Raw genomic sequence first — 18,205 nt, forward strand, 5'->3', positions numbered from 1 at the left:
AGGAAACCTCACTGAAGAATTGCAAATTGCTAGAATTGTGGCTTTACAGAACCGAATGGTTCTGGACGTCATGCTAGCAGATAGAGGTGGTGCATGTCGTGTTATAGGTAGTAGTTGTTGCCTGTTTATTCCAGATCACACACCAATAGTGTATAAAGTGATTAATAAACTTCATAAAATCGCTGCAGACCTCCATACAGAAAATGGGACATGGACTTATACAGGGTGGCTTTGGACTCTAATTTCTGCCTGGGGCTGGAAAGTACTGACTGCTCTATGTGTAATAATTGCAATAATCTTCACTTGTTGTATGTGTATCCAGTGTAGTCCGATGATATGTTCTATGTGTATTACTGCTCGCATACCGACCAAAGAAATGTTGCAGAAGTCAAAATGCAGAATAACTTGAATAAAGAGATAGCTGACATGATGGTCATTGATATAAGGGATGAGTATCTAGCTTATCCTAGGAAGTCGAATGTCTTCAGCTAACGCTGAAAGGGTCGTCTGTTGTAAATCAACCGTGATTGGGTTAAGCATTAGCTGTATTTGACCATTATCGTAGCAAATGTACCGACTCCATTTTGTATGCCATACATCGCCATGTGCTCATCATGTGCTTTGTTCTACCTCCTTGTTAACTGCACCTAAAGTCTGCCCGGCAACAGGCTATATTTAGCATGCCCCGCTCCCAGCGTGTCCAGACATGCTCAGTAGGGTCTACGGCTGTTACTAATTAGTTCCAGATAGGAATTTGTTTACTAGTTTTCCGAAGACTGTTAACTCCGCCCACTTATCGATTGTGCCTTCCAATATGTCCTTGTATGGTCATGAAACTGCACTTGTGTTCTGTACCGCCTTCTTTTGAGTCCCCTCATTGTGTATAAAAGGGGCCATGTGCTTAGTTCGGTGTGCTACTCTATACAATACTGAAGGGTGGTGTGTGGACTGTAGTACCACCTTTAAAGGTTTAATAAACTTTGCTTTTGTATTTTCCAGTTTCATTGCCAACTTCTTCCTATGGACTGAGGACTCTGTGTAGAGAAGGGCGAACCCCTTGCACTAAGTAGGCCTTGCAGAGGTTTACTACAACACTTTGACCTTGTCTTCAGCTAGATGTTTTTGTAAGAATGTGGATGTCGTTTCATAGATGTCGGTCATGCCATACAACTATGGCAGAGGCATTCACATCTTTTATACTAGAACCTGCAAGGACATTGACTCTTTTACCCATTGTATCGCGTATTTCTTCCATCTTCATCAGGTGGTGCAATGCAGGGTACATAAGGATCTCCTTGGTGTCTTGCACCACAGTAGAAGTCACTGAATCCCTCTTCGTCTGATTTAGCAATCATGCTGGCGATGATTGCAGCACTTTATAGTTCCTCCTTAGCTATAAAATGCTTACTACTGTTCCTCATTTGTGGAAGACCCTCCTCCACATATGATCCAAAACATGGATTGCTTATAGCATCTTCCTAGATTTTCTTTAAAGTAAAAAAGAAAGCATGGTTTCCTCAGAGCTGTATGTTGAATTTGTTTTAAGCTTGCTTTACTAAGGTATGATATCGGCCTATATCATCAGTCAGGCAATCCTCTGGTGTAGGCTCTGGACTTGGATCTTCTGCTACCACAAAGGAACCCCAATCCAATAACTTACCCATGTGCAGCATTTGGGAGGCATGACCGTCTTTATTATTTCTGCCATGCAGGTCTCCATCATCATCATCGTTCTCATCAATGTAACTGGCACATATGGTAGAACTATAACCATCATCATCATCTTTCTCGTCCGTAAAAGAATGTTGCTGTGGTTGTCTTGATAGCGGTATGGTTTGTAAATGCTTAGGTGCTTCCGAAGTAGCAGGTGTGGTTGAAACTGGTGAAAGAATGTTCACAGCATCTTTAGACGTAATGGTCGCTGGTTGGAATTTGCAGTGGGTGATGAGCCAATAAAGTTGAAATCACTTGCTGGAATGATGTTAGTAAATCCCCTGGCATTTGCACAATTAAAGTAAATGGTGGAGGCGGCGTTTGCCTTCATGATACATAACTAACTAACAGTAGCTGGAAATCTTGAATAACACACATAATTAATTCTGTAAACAGGTGGTGCTTCATGCTGAAGCAAAACGTCATTATGAAACTAGCCTGGGTTAGTAGCCTATTGATCTTATTCATATTCATCTCCTGAGAATAGAAATGCTCTCACTTGTTCTTTGTTGTTTTCCTTGTCGTGGCCTTCATCTTCACCTCTATTTACCGCTGGTTACTGCAACAGTCATTTTAGAGGTTGCCGGGGAACATTCATTGGTCAGATTACCAAGGTTTTAATGGGTAATTCAGTCGGAGTTGGCGATGTGTTTAGAGTTTAAAAAATATTCTTTACCACAGTCGACTATAAGGCATCCGCCCACGATGGTGGATGCTAGTCTGGAAAAAATTAAGGTCTTTTGATCTGTCATTAGTAGTTTCGGCTGTTCTTCCCTCATCAATGAAGTTGGTGAGGCTTCTTTGATAATTTCTTCTTGAAAATATCTTCCATCAGCGAAGAGGGTTTCTGCTCCAACGATTATTGTTCCTTCTTCTATGCCGTTTTATCCATAGTCCTTCTGTCCTACCAATTTCTGCTGTCTCTCAGGTTAACTTCCTTTTCAATACCTGGTCTGCCAATGACACTTTTGATCAGTGGTCCTCAAACTTTTTAAGTATAAAAAAATCATTGGGGCCCCCCTCATAATTTTTCAGAATTATTATATTCAATTTGCAATGTTTAAGTATGTCTAGACTTATTTAAACATTAGAGTTATGTGAAACTTTTTAAAAATGGCCCATTACAGAGTTGCTGGCTGTTGATCATTTGTTTTCAGCTTAAAACAAAGCACTGCTATCAGCATGATGTTTCTTTTGACCCGAGCCTGGTGCCCCCTCCCCCTGGGATCGGTTAAGGACTCCCTAGGAGGGACCCCCCCCAGCTTGAAGATGAGTAGCCTACTACTTTAATCGTCAACAGATCTCACAAAATTATCTTTTTTGTTTTTTGACTGGAGTCTTTGAATTAGTTCTTCTGTCACTTTTCTTTGTTGGTCGAGTTTCAGGTGGCATCTCTAAGATGCCCTCTGTCATGCATTTTACATTGAATCCCTCACTGGCATCAGTGTGGGTTTAATGTGCTGGAAGTTTGATACCAAACTTCTTAGTCTTCAGTGCAGCCATTATGGTGCTGTGGAGTTTGTGATGACAATCTCCCAGCACCATATACTCTTAAATGAAAGCACTGCACTTACAGTGCTCATGAATGGACCTGGGTACTGTAGGGGTACAGGGCTCATGCACCTGTATGCTCACCACTGGCATAGGACACCCAGCTAGAGGGGTGACTGATGGATGCCAGGGCAGTGGTTTGTGGGCACGGCACACAGGGATGGGTGCCATGTCGACTCTTCACTTTGTTCTGCACAAAGACACGCTGCCTGCAAAGGCAGTGTGTGTGTGTCAGGGTAAAGGGCCTCTAAGGGTGGCACAATAAGTGCTGCAGCCTTTAGGTGCCTTCTCTGGTTACAGGGACCTGGGTACCTGTGGTACCATTTACCTGGGGCTTACCTGTGGCCAGAGATGCCAATTGGGTTTAGGCTTCAATGCAGTTTTAGGAAAGAAACACAGGCCCTGGGTACCTGATTGGACGGAGCCCAGGGCACACTCAGTCAAAGCACATCAGCAATTCAGGGAAAAGTGGGGGCACACCATGCAAGAAAGAGGGCACTTTCTCACACTTGATTGATCAGGTGACTAGGAGTAAGTAATCACTATTTGGTTGAGATCTGAGACCTTCTGGTGTTGCTATTGGTTTCAAATCCAAATTTTCCACCGGTGCTCTATGTCTTCCCTTATCAAGGTAAGGCCAGCCTTCTGCCACAATCTCTCAGTGTCCTTTATGGAAATGTGACAAAAATATTGCATTTCTTTCGATTGTGGTCCTGATGTAGCAATGTTATAAAGATAGATTGCTTGTCTTTCATGTAGATGTGCCTATCGCATCATTCAGCACATTTCATAAAAAGAGCTTGCTGTAGGGTATGTCAAACAAGATAATGATGCTAAATTGCACTATGCCTTAGTCTAAATAGTAGTTTTGAAGAGAAAACATTGTATTAGAGCTGGGCTCTAGAGGGTTCTTCACACAAATATAGCAGTTAGAGCCTCAAGGGAGGAGAGGGGGCCTCTGTCAGTCCACCTCAGTGGCCAAAGTTTGGCTAAAGTATCAAAGGTGTCTAGTCTGACTACTGAGAATATTCAAGCATGTGAATCTATGCAAGATTCGATGCTGGAAAAAAATCACTTACTTACTTATGAACATCCAGTACCCACTCACTGTACCATGAACGGATAAAAAGGCCTGACACTTTGTCCTTTTGATTCTCTCAATTGCATCAAATTTTCACATACCCACTCATTATAGGCTTCTTCACTGTTTTCTTCCTAAACATGTTCTTCATCTTCTAATTTATATCAGGAAGATCATCAACAGCAAAAAGGCTGCAAGCTACTGAAACTGTAATATTTGTTGTCACTTCCATCACCGATAAGGAATTAATTGACTGCTGAAGGTATGTTTCAAAAGATGTGCTGTAGTAAGGTCTAGTCATCATCAAGTTCCTGGATGAGGATGTTGTTAGACAGTTTAGTGTTCGATGATGCAGAGATAATTAAAGACACCAGCCTTGTGAAAGAAGAAGGGCTTTTTGTTGATGAAATGATAGTAAATGGGTGTTGCAGCAATGAGTTCTTAAAAGATTTTATCAAGAAGATCATAGAGGATTTTTAACGTTTAAGCTCAGGAAGAGTCCATAAGAGAGTTGAGATGTGAATATTTACAATATCTTCATCAATGCAGGTGGCATCAACTTTCACTTTTGTATTCCTTTACCCAGATCAGCCATTTTTCTACTACTCTTAGAAGAATGAGAAGATTGTTAGTAGCTCTTTCTCTACCCAGATAGGCAGGGATATAAATGTTTTCCCAGAGGAGGGAGAAGCTTCTTTATTTATTTATTTAGCGATTTGTAGAGCGCCTGGTGACCCGGAGGCATCCCCGCGCTGTAACATTTGTGTAGACCAGAGGGAAAAGGGAACTTTATTTTGGGAACAGCAGAGTTTTCAGTTTTTTCCTGAAAGTGAGATGACTGGGTTCCAGCCGCAGGGGGCGGGGAAGTGAGTTCCATCCAGAGGATGCTTTAACAGAAAAGCGTCAGCCGCCGGTGCGTGCCTTCCTGTATCTGGGGACGTTGGCCAGACGCTCGTTATCCGAGCGAAGGGACCTGGGGGCCTTGTATGGAGTGACCAGGTCTCTCAGAATAGCAGGGCCAAGACCGTTGAGCAGTTTGTGTGCAGTGCATAGGGCCTTGAATTCGACCCTTTGACGTATTGGAAGCCAGTGGAGGGCCTTGATCGCTGGTTTGGCTGATACTATGGAAGGGAGGTTCATAAGGAGCCGGGCGGCTGCGTTCTGCGTACGCTGGAGTTTAGCCATGGTGGCTTCAGGAGCTCCCAGATATACCATGTTGCTGTAGTCCAGCCGCGCAAGGATCAGACCTTGGACCAGGAGTTTCCTAGATAGGGGCGGAAGTAGTGGGAGGATCCTGCGGATGGAGCGCATGAGACCAAAGCAGGTGCCTGCTGTTTTGGCTGCTTGAGTTTTCAGCGACAGCTCGGGTTCTAGCCAGACTCCTAGGGTCTTAATTTCTTGTTTCGGGGTGGGAATTTCCCCGAACACGTCTGGCCAGACCGATGGGGGGATGGTGGTCCATTGCTTGCCCAAAAGCATAACTTCTGTCTTTGACCCGTTTAGTTTGAGCAATGACTCGCACATCCAGTTGTGAATTTCCTTAAGGCAGTTCAGCAGATTGTCAGGGTGGTTGTCCAGATGTGAGAGTGAGACGACCAGTTGCGTGTCGTCCGCGTAGCTCACTATCTTGATCCCGAAGGGGGCGACTACATCTTCGAGAGGGGCCATGTATGCATTAAATAAAGTGGGGCTTAGTGATGACCCCTGGGGGACACCGCTCGTGAGGGGGAGGGAGGCAGAGTGGGAGTTGCCATCCCATACCTGGAACGAGCGCCCTGAAAGGAAGGATTCTATCCATGTGAGCGCCGAACCTGCGAGCCCTGCCGCGGCCAGCCTATGGAGAAGGACACGATGGTTAACTGTGTCAAAGGCTGCGCTGAGATCCAGGAGGATCACTGCCACTGACCCTCCTGAATCCAGAATGCACCTTGCCTCCTCGATGACGGCAAGAAGGGCGGTATCTGTGCCATGGCCCGGGCGGAACCCGGTTTGGGACTGCAGCAGGAGGTTATTTGATTCTAGAAACTGTGACAGTTGCCCATTGACCAGTTTCTCGGCCATTTTGCTGATGCAAGGGAGGAGTGAGATTGGCCGGTAGTTCGCCATGTCGGCAGGGTCCAGAGAAGGTTTTTTTAGGAGTGCCTTGACTACTGCACTCTTCCAGCTGGGGGGGACCGAGCCTTGAGAGAGCGAGATGTTTATCAGCTCCGTGATCGTAGGCACGATGACAGAAGATAAATATGCTGAGCCTGTTTTCAGAGTCTTGGTATTAACGGGTTGGCTGAAGCAGCAGTCCTGTGGAATGTGTTGAGAAGGCAGTCAATAGATTCATACAATTGCCATATCAGTGATTCTATTTTTATTTTGTGAATAATCTATAAGCTATTTAAGATTTCAGTTGTGCTCAAGGACGCCCTATCACATGATATACAATAAGAACCTTAAGATGGGCACTGCAACTTGGCTTAAGGTCTAGACATCTCATTGACTTAAAAAACTAAAGACCCACAAATGGGGATAACAGCTGCTGTACTGAATGTAATTATTATAACACTGCTATTTTATTAAAGTGCTGAAGATTAATAACATGATATCAGCGAATAAGAAGAAGTATCCAATGATGGTGAATGGACAGCTTTAGAGTTTCTACTTTGACATTTAAAAATCCTAGAAACTCCAAGTAAAGTTGAGTTCCTGAGAATGAAGAAGACTGCTATGTAACAACTAAACTAAAAGGAAATATCAAACAGATGGTCGGCTCAAGAGTGCCCATGTCCAGGGATATTCAAGTAGAGACTTTGCAAGTGCATTTAAAACTGGCCCTCTGAGGCATGGGTGGGAGTCTCGAAGACAGGGTGAGTATTTCCCACAGTTGATGCTCATACAAATGAAGAGCACTGTATCTTCATTCAAGAGAAGACAGGGGAAGGTAGTATTATTACCTAGTAATCTTCCTCTTTTGCAGAGATTTGGTGACTATATTTTCATCATCTCGTTTCTTGAGCACCTGGAAATTGTACTCCAGCTTCTCCTCGTTGAGTTGGTAGGTTGCTTTCATTTGCTGCAGTTGTTGCTCAAGTATCTGTTATCAAAAACCATTGGTTAGTGTGCAATGTTAGTACGAGGTTTCTGTTCCTATATAGCATCAAATGTAATAAGCACTGAATTCAACCTAAAGCAGTTCATTCAAAAAGACTCCCCCAGGGTTAACATAATGTCACCCTAAAGCAAAGATATTCAACAACCCGTAAACTTGAGAAGTAATCTACAGCCAAATAACAACCCTGAAATCAAGCTTGTAACAGACCTGCACATCAGTCTCCAGTTTAATCTTGATGATGCTGTACTCTTCAGCATCCTGCTCTAGCAGTTCCCTCATCTGCTGTTCATACTCCTCCACTTTCCTCATGCGGGTCAACAGATACTCGAGCTGGGAAAACAGGCAAGCAAAAGACTTACAGCAATGTTTATAAATGTACAACATGTGACAGATTGTATTGTAGTCGACAGGAAAAAAGTTGTATTCAGATAGAATATAATGCATTAGACAGCACACTAGTAAAGGTAAAGAACAAGTTACTTACCTTCGGTAACGCTTTTTCTGGTGGATACAGTATCTGCCTGTGGATTCCTCACCCCTGTGTCAGCAACGTTCAGAAAATTATTTTGCAGCACGCCGGGGTGGACGACGTCATAGGAGCACAGCATCACCCGCGACTCCGACTGATGTCACTGACTCCTTATTAGGCCTACGTCGGCGTGATGACAACAATTCCTCACTTTTTTCCGTGCCTTCGAGGCACCCGGACGGACCAATGACAGTAGATATATACATACACAATGTACATAGCACAAAATATTCAAGATAACACACAGTGTGAAATTAAAGCATGAGAACACAGTATATAAAAACAAATATATATATATATATATATATATATATATATATATATATATATATATATATATATATATATATATATTCACTGAAAAAACCATAGGTTATAGACCATATATAGTTAGGGATTAGCATTTACAAAACCTTAATTTACTCGCACAAAACCATTGAAATTCGCATATATAGTTAGTTGCACTAACTATATATCGCGCACCCGCAATCCACTGCTGATGATGTCACATATTACATCATTCATGACATGGTCAGTGACATCACTGATGACATCACTGATGACATCTCAAATGACATCACTGATGACATCACTAATGACATCTCAAATGACATTACTGATCACATCACTGATGATATCATTTATGTGATAATACAATGAACATCTTCAGACTCTAATATAACCTTAGATACAATCAGTGTAAACAGACACTCACAGACTGTCACTTATCCATGGAGTTACTCACACACCTAGTCAGTCATGCAAAAATCAATCACACCTCCATTTTCTCAACTATACAGTTATACACACCTTACTTATTCAAACATATACTAACACATATTTACTCTCTTATACAATCCCTGATACATGTTCACAATGATCCATACAGCCACTCACACATTCACTGGCTCTTATGCACAGTTATTTATATATGTCAACTCTCACATGTACTGTGTTTTACATATGTACTTACTTTGACATGTAGCACTGAGAAATCCATTCACTCACCAATACACTCATGCAGACAGTCAACAGCCCATACTGCTGTTTCCACATGCACTTTTGAACCCATACATATAGTGAATCAACTACTCACACATCTATGCACAGAGTCACACACCTTCCAGCCACCCACACACACACTCAGTCTCCCATACAAATACTTGGGCAACCAATCAATAACCCATATAGTTACTCATATAGCTACTGATCAACACATACAGCACACACCTAGTCAGTCATGCAAAAATCAATCACACCTCCATTTTCTCAACTATACAGTTATACACACCTTACTTATTCAAACATATACTAACACATATTTACTCTCTTATACAATCCCTGATACATGTTCACAATGATCCATACAGCCACTCACACATTCACTGGCTCTTATGCACAGTTATTTATATATGTCAACTCTCACATGTACTGTGTTTTACATATGTACTTACTTTGACATGTAGCACTGAGAAATCCATTCACTCACCAATACACTCATGCAGACAGTCAACCGCCCATACTGCTGTTTCCACATGCACTTTTGAACCCATACATATAGTGAATCAACTACTCACACATCTATGCACAGAGTCACACACCTTCCAGCCACCCACACACACACTCAGTCTCCCATACAAATACTTGGGCAACCAATTAATAACCCATATAGTTACTCATATAGCTACTGATCAACACATACAGCAGTTTACAGAACAACAGACATAATGATGCACAAATTAAGACAGTTTAGTCACTAACCCATGCACTCAGTGAGACACATTAAATCACTCACTCATACAGTCAGTCATGCACCTACTAAATCCTTCATCCAGACACTTATACATCCACTCATTCTTCAATATGTAAGACATATTTTAACTTTACAGAAACATACAGTCACTGGGTGTTGTCATCAGTGATGTCATCAGTGATGTCATTTGAGATGTCATCAGTGATGTCACTGACCATGTCATGAATGATGTAATATGTGACATCATCAGCAGTGGATTGCGGGTGCGCGATATATAGTTAGTGCAACTAACTATATATGCGAATTTCAATGGTTTAGTGCGAGTAAATTAAGGTTTTGTAAATGCTAATCCCTAACTATATATGGTCTATAACCTATGGTTTTTTCAGTGAATTTTCAAGGTTTTGTAAATGCTAATTCCTAACTATATATGGTCTATAACCTATGGTTTTTTCAGTGAATTTCAATGGTTTTTTTAATAGCAAATATCAAAAGCTGTAAAATGTCAAGTACATGGTAGGTAAAAACATTTTCGTATTTATGCACGCTGATGTGCTTTGAACGCTGCCCCCCCCCCTCCTCTTTTCTTTTAGGAGTATTCTCTCTTTGCAGATAGTGAAGGGTAGGTAACACAGGCCTTTGCCCCCGTTGCAATCCGTCGTGCCTGCTTCCCTCTCCATTTGATTGATTGTTATCCTAGCATTTATTGTTTTGGAATTGGTTCTCTTTGGTTCATTCTCTATTTACAAACAAGTACAGAGTCGCAATACTCTGTTTAGTCTTTGCAGATAGTGAAAAATCGTTAAAAAAACAAAAGGAATCAAGAAAAATCAGTAGGCCACTAATGGGATCTCTTTTTGACCTCGCTAAAATAGAAACATTATGAACATCCCCTCATGACAAATACGAAACTAGTGAGAGGAACTGAGCTCGACACCATGATGGCTGCAAGACAGCTCGGCTCCGCCGCCCACCCCACCCAAAATAACGACAAACACTATGCAAATATTATAATTATATATAACACACCAGCAAAGTAACAGGGTAAAACGTTTTATTAAATAACTATTTACATGGCAGCCTGCTGCAACATCGATCCAAACAAGCCTTTGTATTTTGGGCTCAAAATAAACCATCAATAGTAAGATTTTCATAGGTGAGTGTAGGTTCATGGTTTTCCATCCACAGACTAAAAGCCTGGAGTGGGAGTGAAAGAACAATAACTAGGTAAGAAGGAAGGCAGAGGTTGTGGGATGGACTCTGGATATGGTATGTTGCTTGGCCCCTGAGATGCTTCGATGTCACTGCCTTGCACAAATGACATAAGTCCTGGATGTTGGGTGCCATAGTTAAGGGTTCCGAGCAGCGCTTGTAACACTGTCTGAAGCTTATTTGCACCTGCTGCAGCTTCACTATTCTCAAAGTAAATGGGGGCTGTTTGTGGACCTGACTGCATTGGAAAACAATGTGATGCGGTGCCTCCCTGAACCACTTGACGGAGGCCCCCGAGATAATTGCGCCTGCTCCACACCTTGTCCCACAATCCGTTTGACCTGAAGACACGTCCTGCGGTGCCCTGGTCCGACCATCACATATACCTGCGCCAGGAGACGGCGTGGGGTGCAGTAGAAGGGAGAGGCGGCGCAAACGAGCCTCCCCCACCTCCCCAGGTGGAAGTTTCTCAGCTACACCCCAGCGCTTCACTTGACCAGCTGACTTGCGCCCGCTCTTGCGACACGGTGCCTCGCTCGGCCAGCTGAATTGCGCCTGCTCTTGCTATTGCTATTACAACGTCTCACCCGCCATCCAACGGAATTGCACCCAATCTTGCGGTACAGTGACAGGCGGTTGCTACGGAGCTCACGAAATGGCGGTCGGCTCCACAGACTTGGGCCTGGCCTGCAAAGATGGCTCTGGGCAACCGTGCAACTCTGACGCTTGACTGCTAGGGCATGGGCCCCATTCCCAGAAGACAAAAACAACAAGTGATGGACTGAATGTGGATCAATGTCACACACTCCCCCAGTCAAAAGATCTGGGCCCAAATCCATCGTTTCTTTGCACTCCACACCACCCTGGGTTAGACAATGGCAATATGCAAATCAGCTCTGACCCTGTTGCCCCATGAGAACAGTCCAGTCCGAACTACAAAAGCCATGTCCTTCCCAGAACGGAATCAAGCATCCGAGGACCGGACCGGTTTCGAGGTAACACCTCTCATCAGCCCGGCTAGCTTGACTCCCAGTGGTGTGGAGTGCCTGGGACCCACGTCTGGGCATCCCCAGCGCACTTAGGGCGGCAATTGCAAAAACAACAAGTGATGGACTGAATGTGGATCAATGTCACACACGCCCCCAGTCAAAAGATCTGGGCCCAAATCCATCGTTTTTTTGCACTCCACACCACCCTGGGTTAGACAATGGCAATATGCAAATCAGCTCTGACCCTGTTGCCCCATGGGAACAGTCCAGTCCGAACTACAAAAGCCATGTCCTTCCCAGAACGGAATCAAGCATCCGAGGACCGGACCGGTTTCGAGGTAACACCTCTTATCAGCCTGGCTAGCTTGACTCCAAGTGGTGTGGAGTGCCTGGGACCCACGTCTGGGCATCCCCAGCGCACTGAGGGCGGCAATTGCAAAAACAACAAGTGATGGACTGAATGTGGATCAATGTCACACACTCCCCCAGTCAAAAGATCTGGGCCCAAATCCATCGTTTTTTTGCACTCCACACCACCCTGGGTTAGACAATGGCAATATGCAAATCAGCTCTGACCCTGTTGCCCCATGGGAACAGTCCAGTCCGAACTACAAAAGCCATGTCCTTCCCAGAACGGAATCAAGCATCCGAGGACCGGACCGGTTTCGAGGTAACACCTCTCAACAGCCTGGCTAGCTTGACTCCAAGTGGTGTGGAGTGCCTGGGACCCACGTCTGGGCATCCCCAGCGCACTTAGGGCGGCAATTGCAAAAACAACAAGTGATGGACTGAATGCGGATCAATGTCACACACTCCCCCAGTCAAAAGATCTGGGCCCAAATCCATCGTTTTTTTGCACTCCACACCACCCTGGGTTAGACAATGGCAATATGCAAATCTGCTCTGACCCTGTTGCCCCATGGGAACAGTCCAGTCCGAACTACAAAAGCCATGTCCTTCCCAGAACGGAATCAAGCATCCGAGGACCGGACCGGTTTCGAGGTAACACCTCTCATCAGCCCGGCTAGCTTGACTCCAAGTGGTGTGGAGTGCCTGGGACCCATGTCTGGGCATCCCCAGCGCACTTAGGGCGGCAATTGCAAAAACAACAAGTGATGGACTGAATGTGGATCAATGTCACTCCCAATGCCATTCCCAAAAGAGTCCCCTCAGCCTTGAAGATTCTACAACAGTCACCGGGACCCCTGACTCCCGTACATTTCCGGTGGGGAGCGACTGCCATGATTGCTCGCGGAATGGCCACGACGTAGCCACGAGATGGTGGTGCTCTCATGCTGACGCCAGCTTCAGTCTGAAACATCCAGAAACACTGTAGACTACCAATTCGATCAGTTCCGGTGGAGCCCAACATGACCCGGTAGAGAAGAACTTGCCCTCCCCTCTTTGACTGATGGTTCTTGTTGCCTGTCCCTTCTCTTGTCATTTAACAGAACTTTTTGGACTGCTGAAAGGGGTTGTATTCCGACAGCTGGTTGGTGGAGACATTTTGACTATATTCTGGACCTGCGTTGTCGCGTAATGCGTCATATGATGCGCCGCGTTAGCGCACCCGGAAGTGCTCCGGTGCGCGAGGCGCAGCTTCCCGGAAACGATCCAGAGCGCGGCGCGCAGCGCGTAACGTAAGCATAACAGGTCATGTGACTTGTTAATAAAACTTTTCATTGGTTCATTTTACTTTTGTTATTCTAATGATGAAAGGCTTGGTCATATGACCTAAAAATAACACTTTGCTTTCGAACATTTTTTTTCCCCAAATGATGAAAGCCCCACCTTTTTTTTTTCTCACTCTGACTTGTAAAGTAAAGGACCCAGATGCATTCACAGTTTATCACTAACAATGTTCCAGGCTAATGTATTTTCCCGGGAAATTTACAACTGTCCTGCAAGTAAAATATTCCTATTTTGAGAAAAAGGGCGTTTCTTCGTCCCATGAGGGAGCCGTTGAACAAAAGAGGCTCTGCCTGCTGTCTTAGTCGCTGATAGGCATGAATATCGGATTCTTATCGATCACTTTATGTTGCAGGAGTGGAAAACACAACAGCCCTTGACCATTTATCCTTACTGCGTTCCTGCGTATTATACCTTTTAACCGTCATGTAATCGGGCTGCTTTATTTCACTTGCCTTTTACTGATTCGAAAACAGTGGCTATTATTCAAAACCTTACCAATCTAGGTACTACTACCATGTTTTGTTTTAAAAACCTTTATTGTGAAAATGTCAGTATACAAATACGGGCCTATAACCACGTGGGCCGGCCACGGAGCAAACTGGAATCGTATATGATGAGGGGACATTTACACTGTAGAAGAACGTAACGGGCGACCCATTAGGTTGCAAGAACTAAGGTGTCTAACAGTTGCGAAATCGGTGGACGTACATTTTATAATTAAAGTACGACACAGCCAGTTACAATAAAATTATCTAGATATACATTTGCGGGCAAGTACCATGGGTGACGTTAATTCGAACTTTCAATAGTACAGTAATCAATAATACATCAGAACTTAATATCAATAGGGATGTCCAAATGTTCAATCAGTACTCGTCCCCGCCCGCCATGTGCTTCAAAACTGCATACGTATCTCGTGATATCAAGGTTGGACAACCAGTACACAACAAGGAGTTACGAGTCCCATTTATACCGGCGCCATTTTGGGCGAGGCCGGGCAGGTCCAGGATATAGTCAAAATGTCTCCACCAACCAGCGGTCGGACCAGAACCCCTTTCGGCAGTCCAAAAAGGTTCCGTTAAATGACAACAGAAGAGATAGGCAACAAGAACAATCAGTCAAAAGAGGGGACGCTTTCGTGAATGGGGCCCATGCCCTAGCAGGCAAGCGTCCGAGTTCCAAGGTGTCCCAGGGCCATTTTAGTGGACCAGGCCCAAATCCAAAGAGCTGGCCACCATTTTGAGAGTCCTGTTGCAGCCGGCTATCGCTGCACCGCAAGAGTGGCCGCAATTCAGCTGGATGGCGGGTGAGTCACTGTACCGCAAGAGCGGGCGAAACTCAGCTGGATGGCGGGCAAGACGCTGTACCTCAAGAGTGGCCGCAATTCAGCTGGATGGTGGGTGAGTCACTGTACCGCTAGAGTGGGCGAAACTCAGCTGGATGGCGGGCAAGTCGCTGTACCGCAAGAGCGAACGCAACTCAGCTGGATGGCGGGTGAGGCACTGTGCCGCAAGAGCGGGCCTGCAGATGAGGTGCCTCCACCTGGGGAAGCGGGAGAGGCCCGTTTGCGCCGCCTTCCCCCCCCCCCCCGGGCACCCCACGCCGTCTTTCGGCGCAGCATTGTAGGATGGCCACACCAGTGAAACTTGCTGGACACCACCTCGGTGCCATCCGGATCTCGGCGCGTTGTGCTGCCTTCGGCCTACTGTAGCAGCAAGTGCGGGCGCAACTCTGCTGGACGGCGAGTGAAACGGTAAGGGGCGCCGCACTGCAGATAAGGTGCCTCCACCTGGGGAGGCGGGAGAGGCCAGTTCACGCCGCCTCCCCCCCCCGGCACCCCACGCCGTCTTTGGGCGCAGCATTGTAGGATGGCCACACCAGTGCGGCAACTTGCTGGACACCACCTCGGTGCCATCCGGATCTCGGCGCGTTGTGCTGCCTTCGGCCTATTCGCACATCGGTCCGCTACTGACGCCGCCTCACAGGCCAACGGATTTTGTAGGCTTTTTATGGCCCAAAGCCGCATAACAGGTCATGTGACTTGTTTATAAAACTTTTCATTGGTTCATTTTACTTTTGGTTTCCTAATGATGAAATGCTTGATTATATGACCTAAAAATAACACTTTTCATTGGATTGAAACATTTTTTTTTCCCAAACGATGAAAGCCCCGCCTTTTTTTTCTCACTTGCCAATCCAAAAAGGTTCCGTTAGAAGACAACAGAGGGGACAGGCAACAAGAACCATCAGTCAAAAGAGGAGAGGGCAAGTTCTTCCCTACCGGGTCACGTTGGGGCTCCACCGGAAGTCATCGAATTGATAGTCTACAGTGTTTCTGGATGTTTCAGACTGAAGCTGGCGTCAGCATGAGAGCACCACCATCTCGTAGCTCCGTCGTGGCCATTCCGCAAGCAATCATGGCAGCCGCTCCCCACCGGAAGCCTGCGGGAGTCGGGGGCCCGATTACTTTTGTAGAATCTTCAAGGCTGAGGGGACGCTTTCGAGAATGGGGCCCAAGCCCTAGCAGGCAAATGTCCGAGTTCAAATGTGTCCAAGGGCCATTTTAGTGGACCAGGCCCAAATCCGAAGAGCCGGACGCCATTTTAAGAGTCCTGTGGCAGCGGCCTATCGCTGCACCGCAAGAGTGGGTGGAATTCAACTGGATGGTGGGCGAGACGCTGTAGCCGCAAGAGCGGGCGCAACTCAACCGAATGGTAGGCGAGACGCTGTAGCCGAAAGAGCGGGCGGTAAACAGCTGAATGGCGGATGCGGCACAGTGCAGCAAAAGCGGGCGGTAAACAGCTGAATGGCGACTAAAAGCTTAAAGGGGCGGCGCCCCTGTGGAGGCCCGATTGCACCGCCGCCCCCCCCCCCCGGGGTGCCCCACGCCGTTTTTCGGCGCAGCATTGTAGGATGCCAAGACCAGTGCGGCAACTTACTGGACATCACCTGGGTGCCGTCCGGATCTCAGCGCGTTGTGCTGCCTTCGGCCTATTCGCACAAAGGACCGCTACTGACGCCACCTCACAGCAGCCCAATGTTGCTTTGTTTAAAATGTTTTTTTTTAGCGATGTATATATTTATAAGTTATTAAAGTGTTATAATCCTACTACTTTGTTGGAGTGCTATATATTTTTAATGTGACACATAATTGTGAAAACTTTGATGTACAAAAAGGCATCCCTGGAATCTTCCGCTTCAGGCTCGGTCCCACACACCCTCACAGTGAGAATCCCCTCCCCAATCACAATACAGGATCGTTATCAGATAGTATGAACGCGTGTGGTGTGACGGATCTCATGGGGTGGGGGCCTTGATCTACTGTAACTCCTTTGAAGAGGGGTGATTCTTTACAGTTGGAGCCATAAACTACATCCGCAGGGCTAAGTGATAGCCTGGGACCGGCCTGGACAATCAGACACAGAGGAAGAGGAGTGTCAGAGGGTACAGTAGTGAATAGGGTGAAAGGGAGGTGTCGGGCGGGCACAGGGTGTGATTCTCAGGGAAGAGCAGCGCAGATGGGGGGAGGTTTATGGCCCATGCATGAGAGAGAAAGCGGGGGTGACCAGTGCGTGGGGGAGATGCTTGCGAGGGTGGGGAGCCATGCTGAGGATCGGCGGCGTGCAGAGAGTGGGTCTGGTCAAGGCATCTAAAATGGCTGCCGTGCACGACAAAAGTGTGGCATTGGAAAAAAGGCAAGATGGCGCAGACAATGTTTATCAATACGGATTAATTTATAACAATTATTTTTAACAATATATTTACTCGCAGTGACAAAATGGCGGTCAACACTTCCTAATTTCCTTCGAATCGAACGTTAACAGACGTCACGCAGCAAAAAAATAAAAATCCGCTCACGCGCAGCCGCTGGAATACATGTATCAACATATATAAGCATCCTCAGCCACCCTCATAAAACATAGGGGGTCAGGATACGTCTCCCGTACCCCCTTATACCCATTTCTCACATTGTTTTTCCTCCATCTTGTAATTTAATTAAAACTAAACACAAAATGGCGAATTCCCGTTTTGCTACCGGTTCGCGAACCGGGAAGCGCTTCTACCGCGAAAAATCAATTTTTTTTTATTTGCCCCACGGGACCCTTCAATAACTCCAACATCATTCCTAGGGGGTCAAGAGGGGTCTACCTTGCCCCCTTTCATTAAATTCCCCCTTCGTTTTTCTACTCCTCTTGTCTCTCGATCCTACCGAGAGACAAGATGGCGGCCGTTCCGGACTATTTAGAATGTTGACAGACACCGGAGAGCCAATCAGCTTCGCTTCGCAAAGTTCCGTAACGCGAAAAGTACGCGAACCGGATCGCTACCCGGGACGCTGTCACAGATATATCTGTTTTTTAAAACGTTAATTTCTCATAGTCCACTGGAGCACATATATTGAGACCCAGCAAAGGCACATCGGGCTAACAGTCCCAACAATTTTGCCAAGTTTCGTACAAATCCATTCAGCCGTTCGAGCTAAAAGTGAGGCCAAACGCCCTATGGAAAAATGAATGGGAAAAACGCGTTTTGGGACCCCCCCTTTTTTCACGGCCCCCCTTGACGAAACCCCCCCAAATTTTCA

At 45.8% G+C, this 18,205-nt stretch overlaps 1 protein-coding gene across 1 annotated transcript in view; it reads right to left on the reverse strand.

Annotated features, from left to right (window-relative positions):
- Window positions 1-18,205, reverse strand: part of LOC147709519 (dynein regulatory complex protein 1-like) — a 546,368-nt gene that overhangs the window by 307,015 nt on the left and 221,148 nt on the right. Inside the window, exons 7-8 of the mRNA XM_086926016.1 lie at window positions 7,653-7,775; window positions 7,288-7,427 (exon numbers count right to left, since the gene is read on the reverse strand). Coding sequence (XP_086782142.1) covers window positions 7,288-7,427; window positions 7,653-7,775 — 263 coding nt within the window. The remainder of the gene's footprint in view (window positions 1-7,287; window positions 7,428-7,652; window positions 7,776-18,205) is intronic.

The sequence above is a fragment of the Lissotriton vulgaris genome, chromosome 6, assembly GCF_964263255.1.
Source record: "Lissotriton vulgaris chromosome 6, aLisVul1.2, whole genome shotgun sequence".
In the NCBI taxonomy this organism is placed as follows: Eukaryota; Metazoa; Chordata; class Amphibia; order Caudata; family Salamandridae; genus Lissotriton; species Lissotriton vulgaris.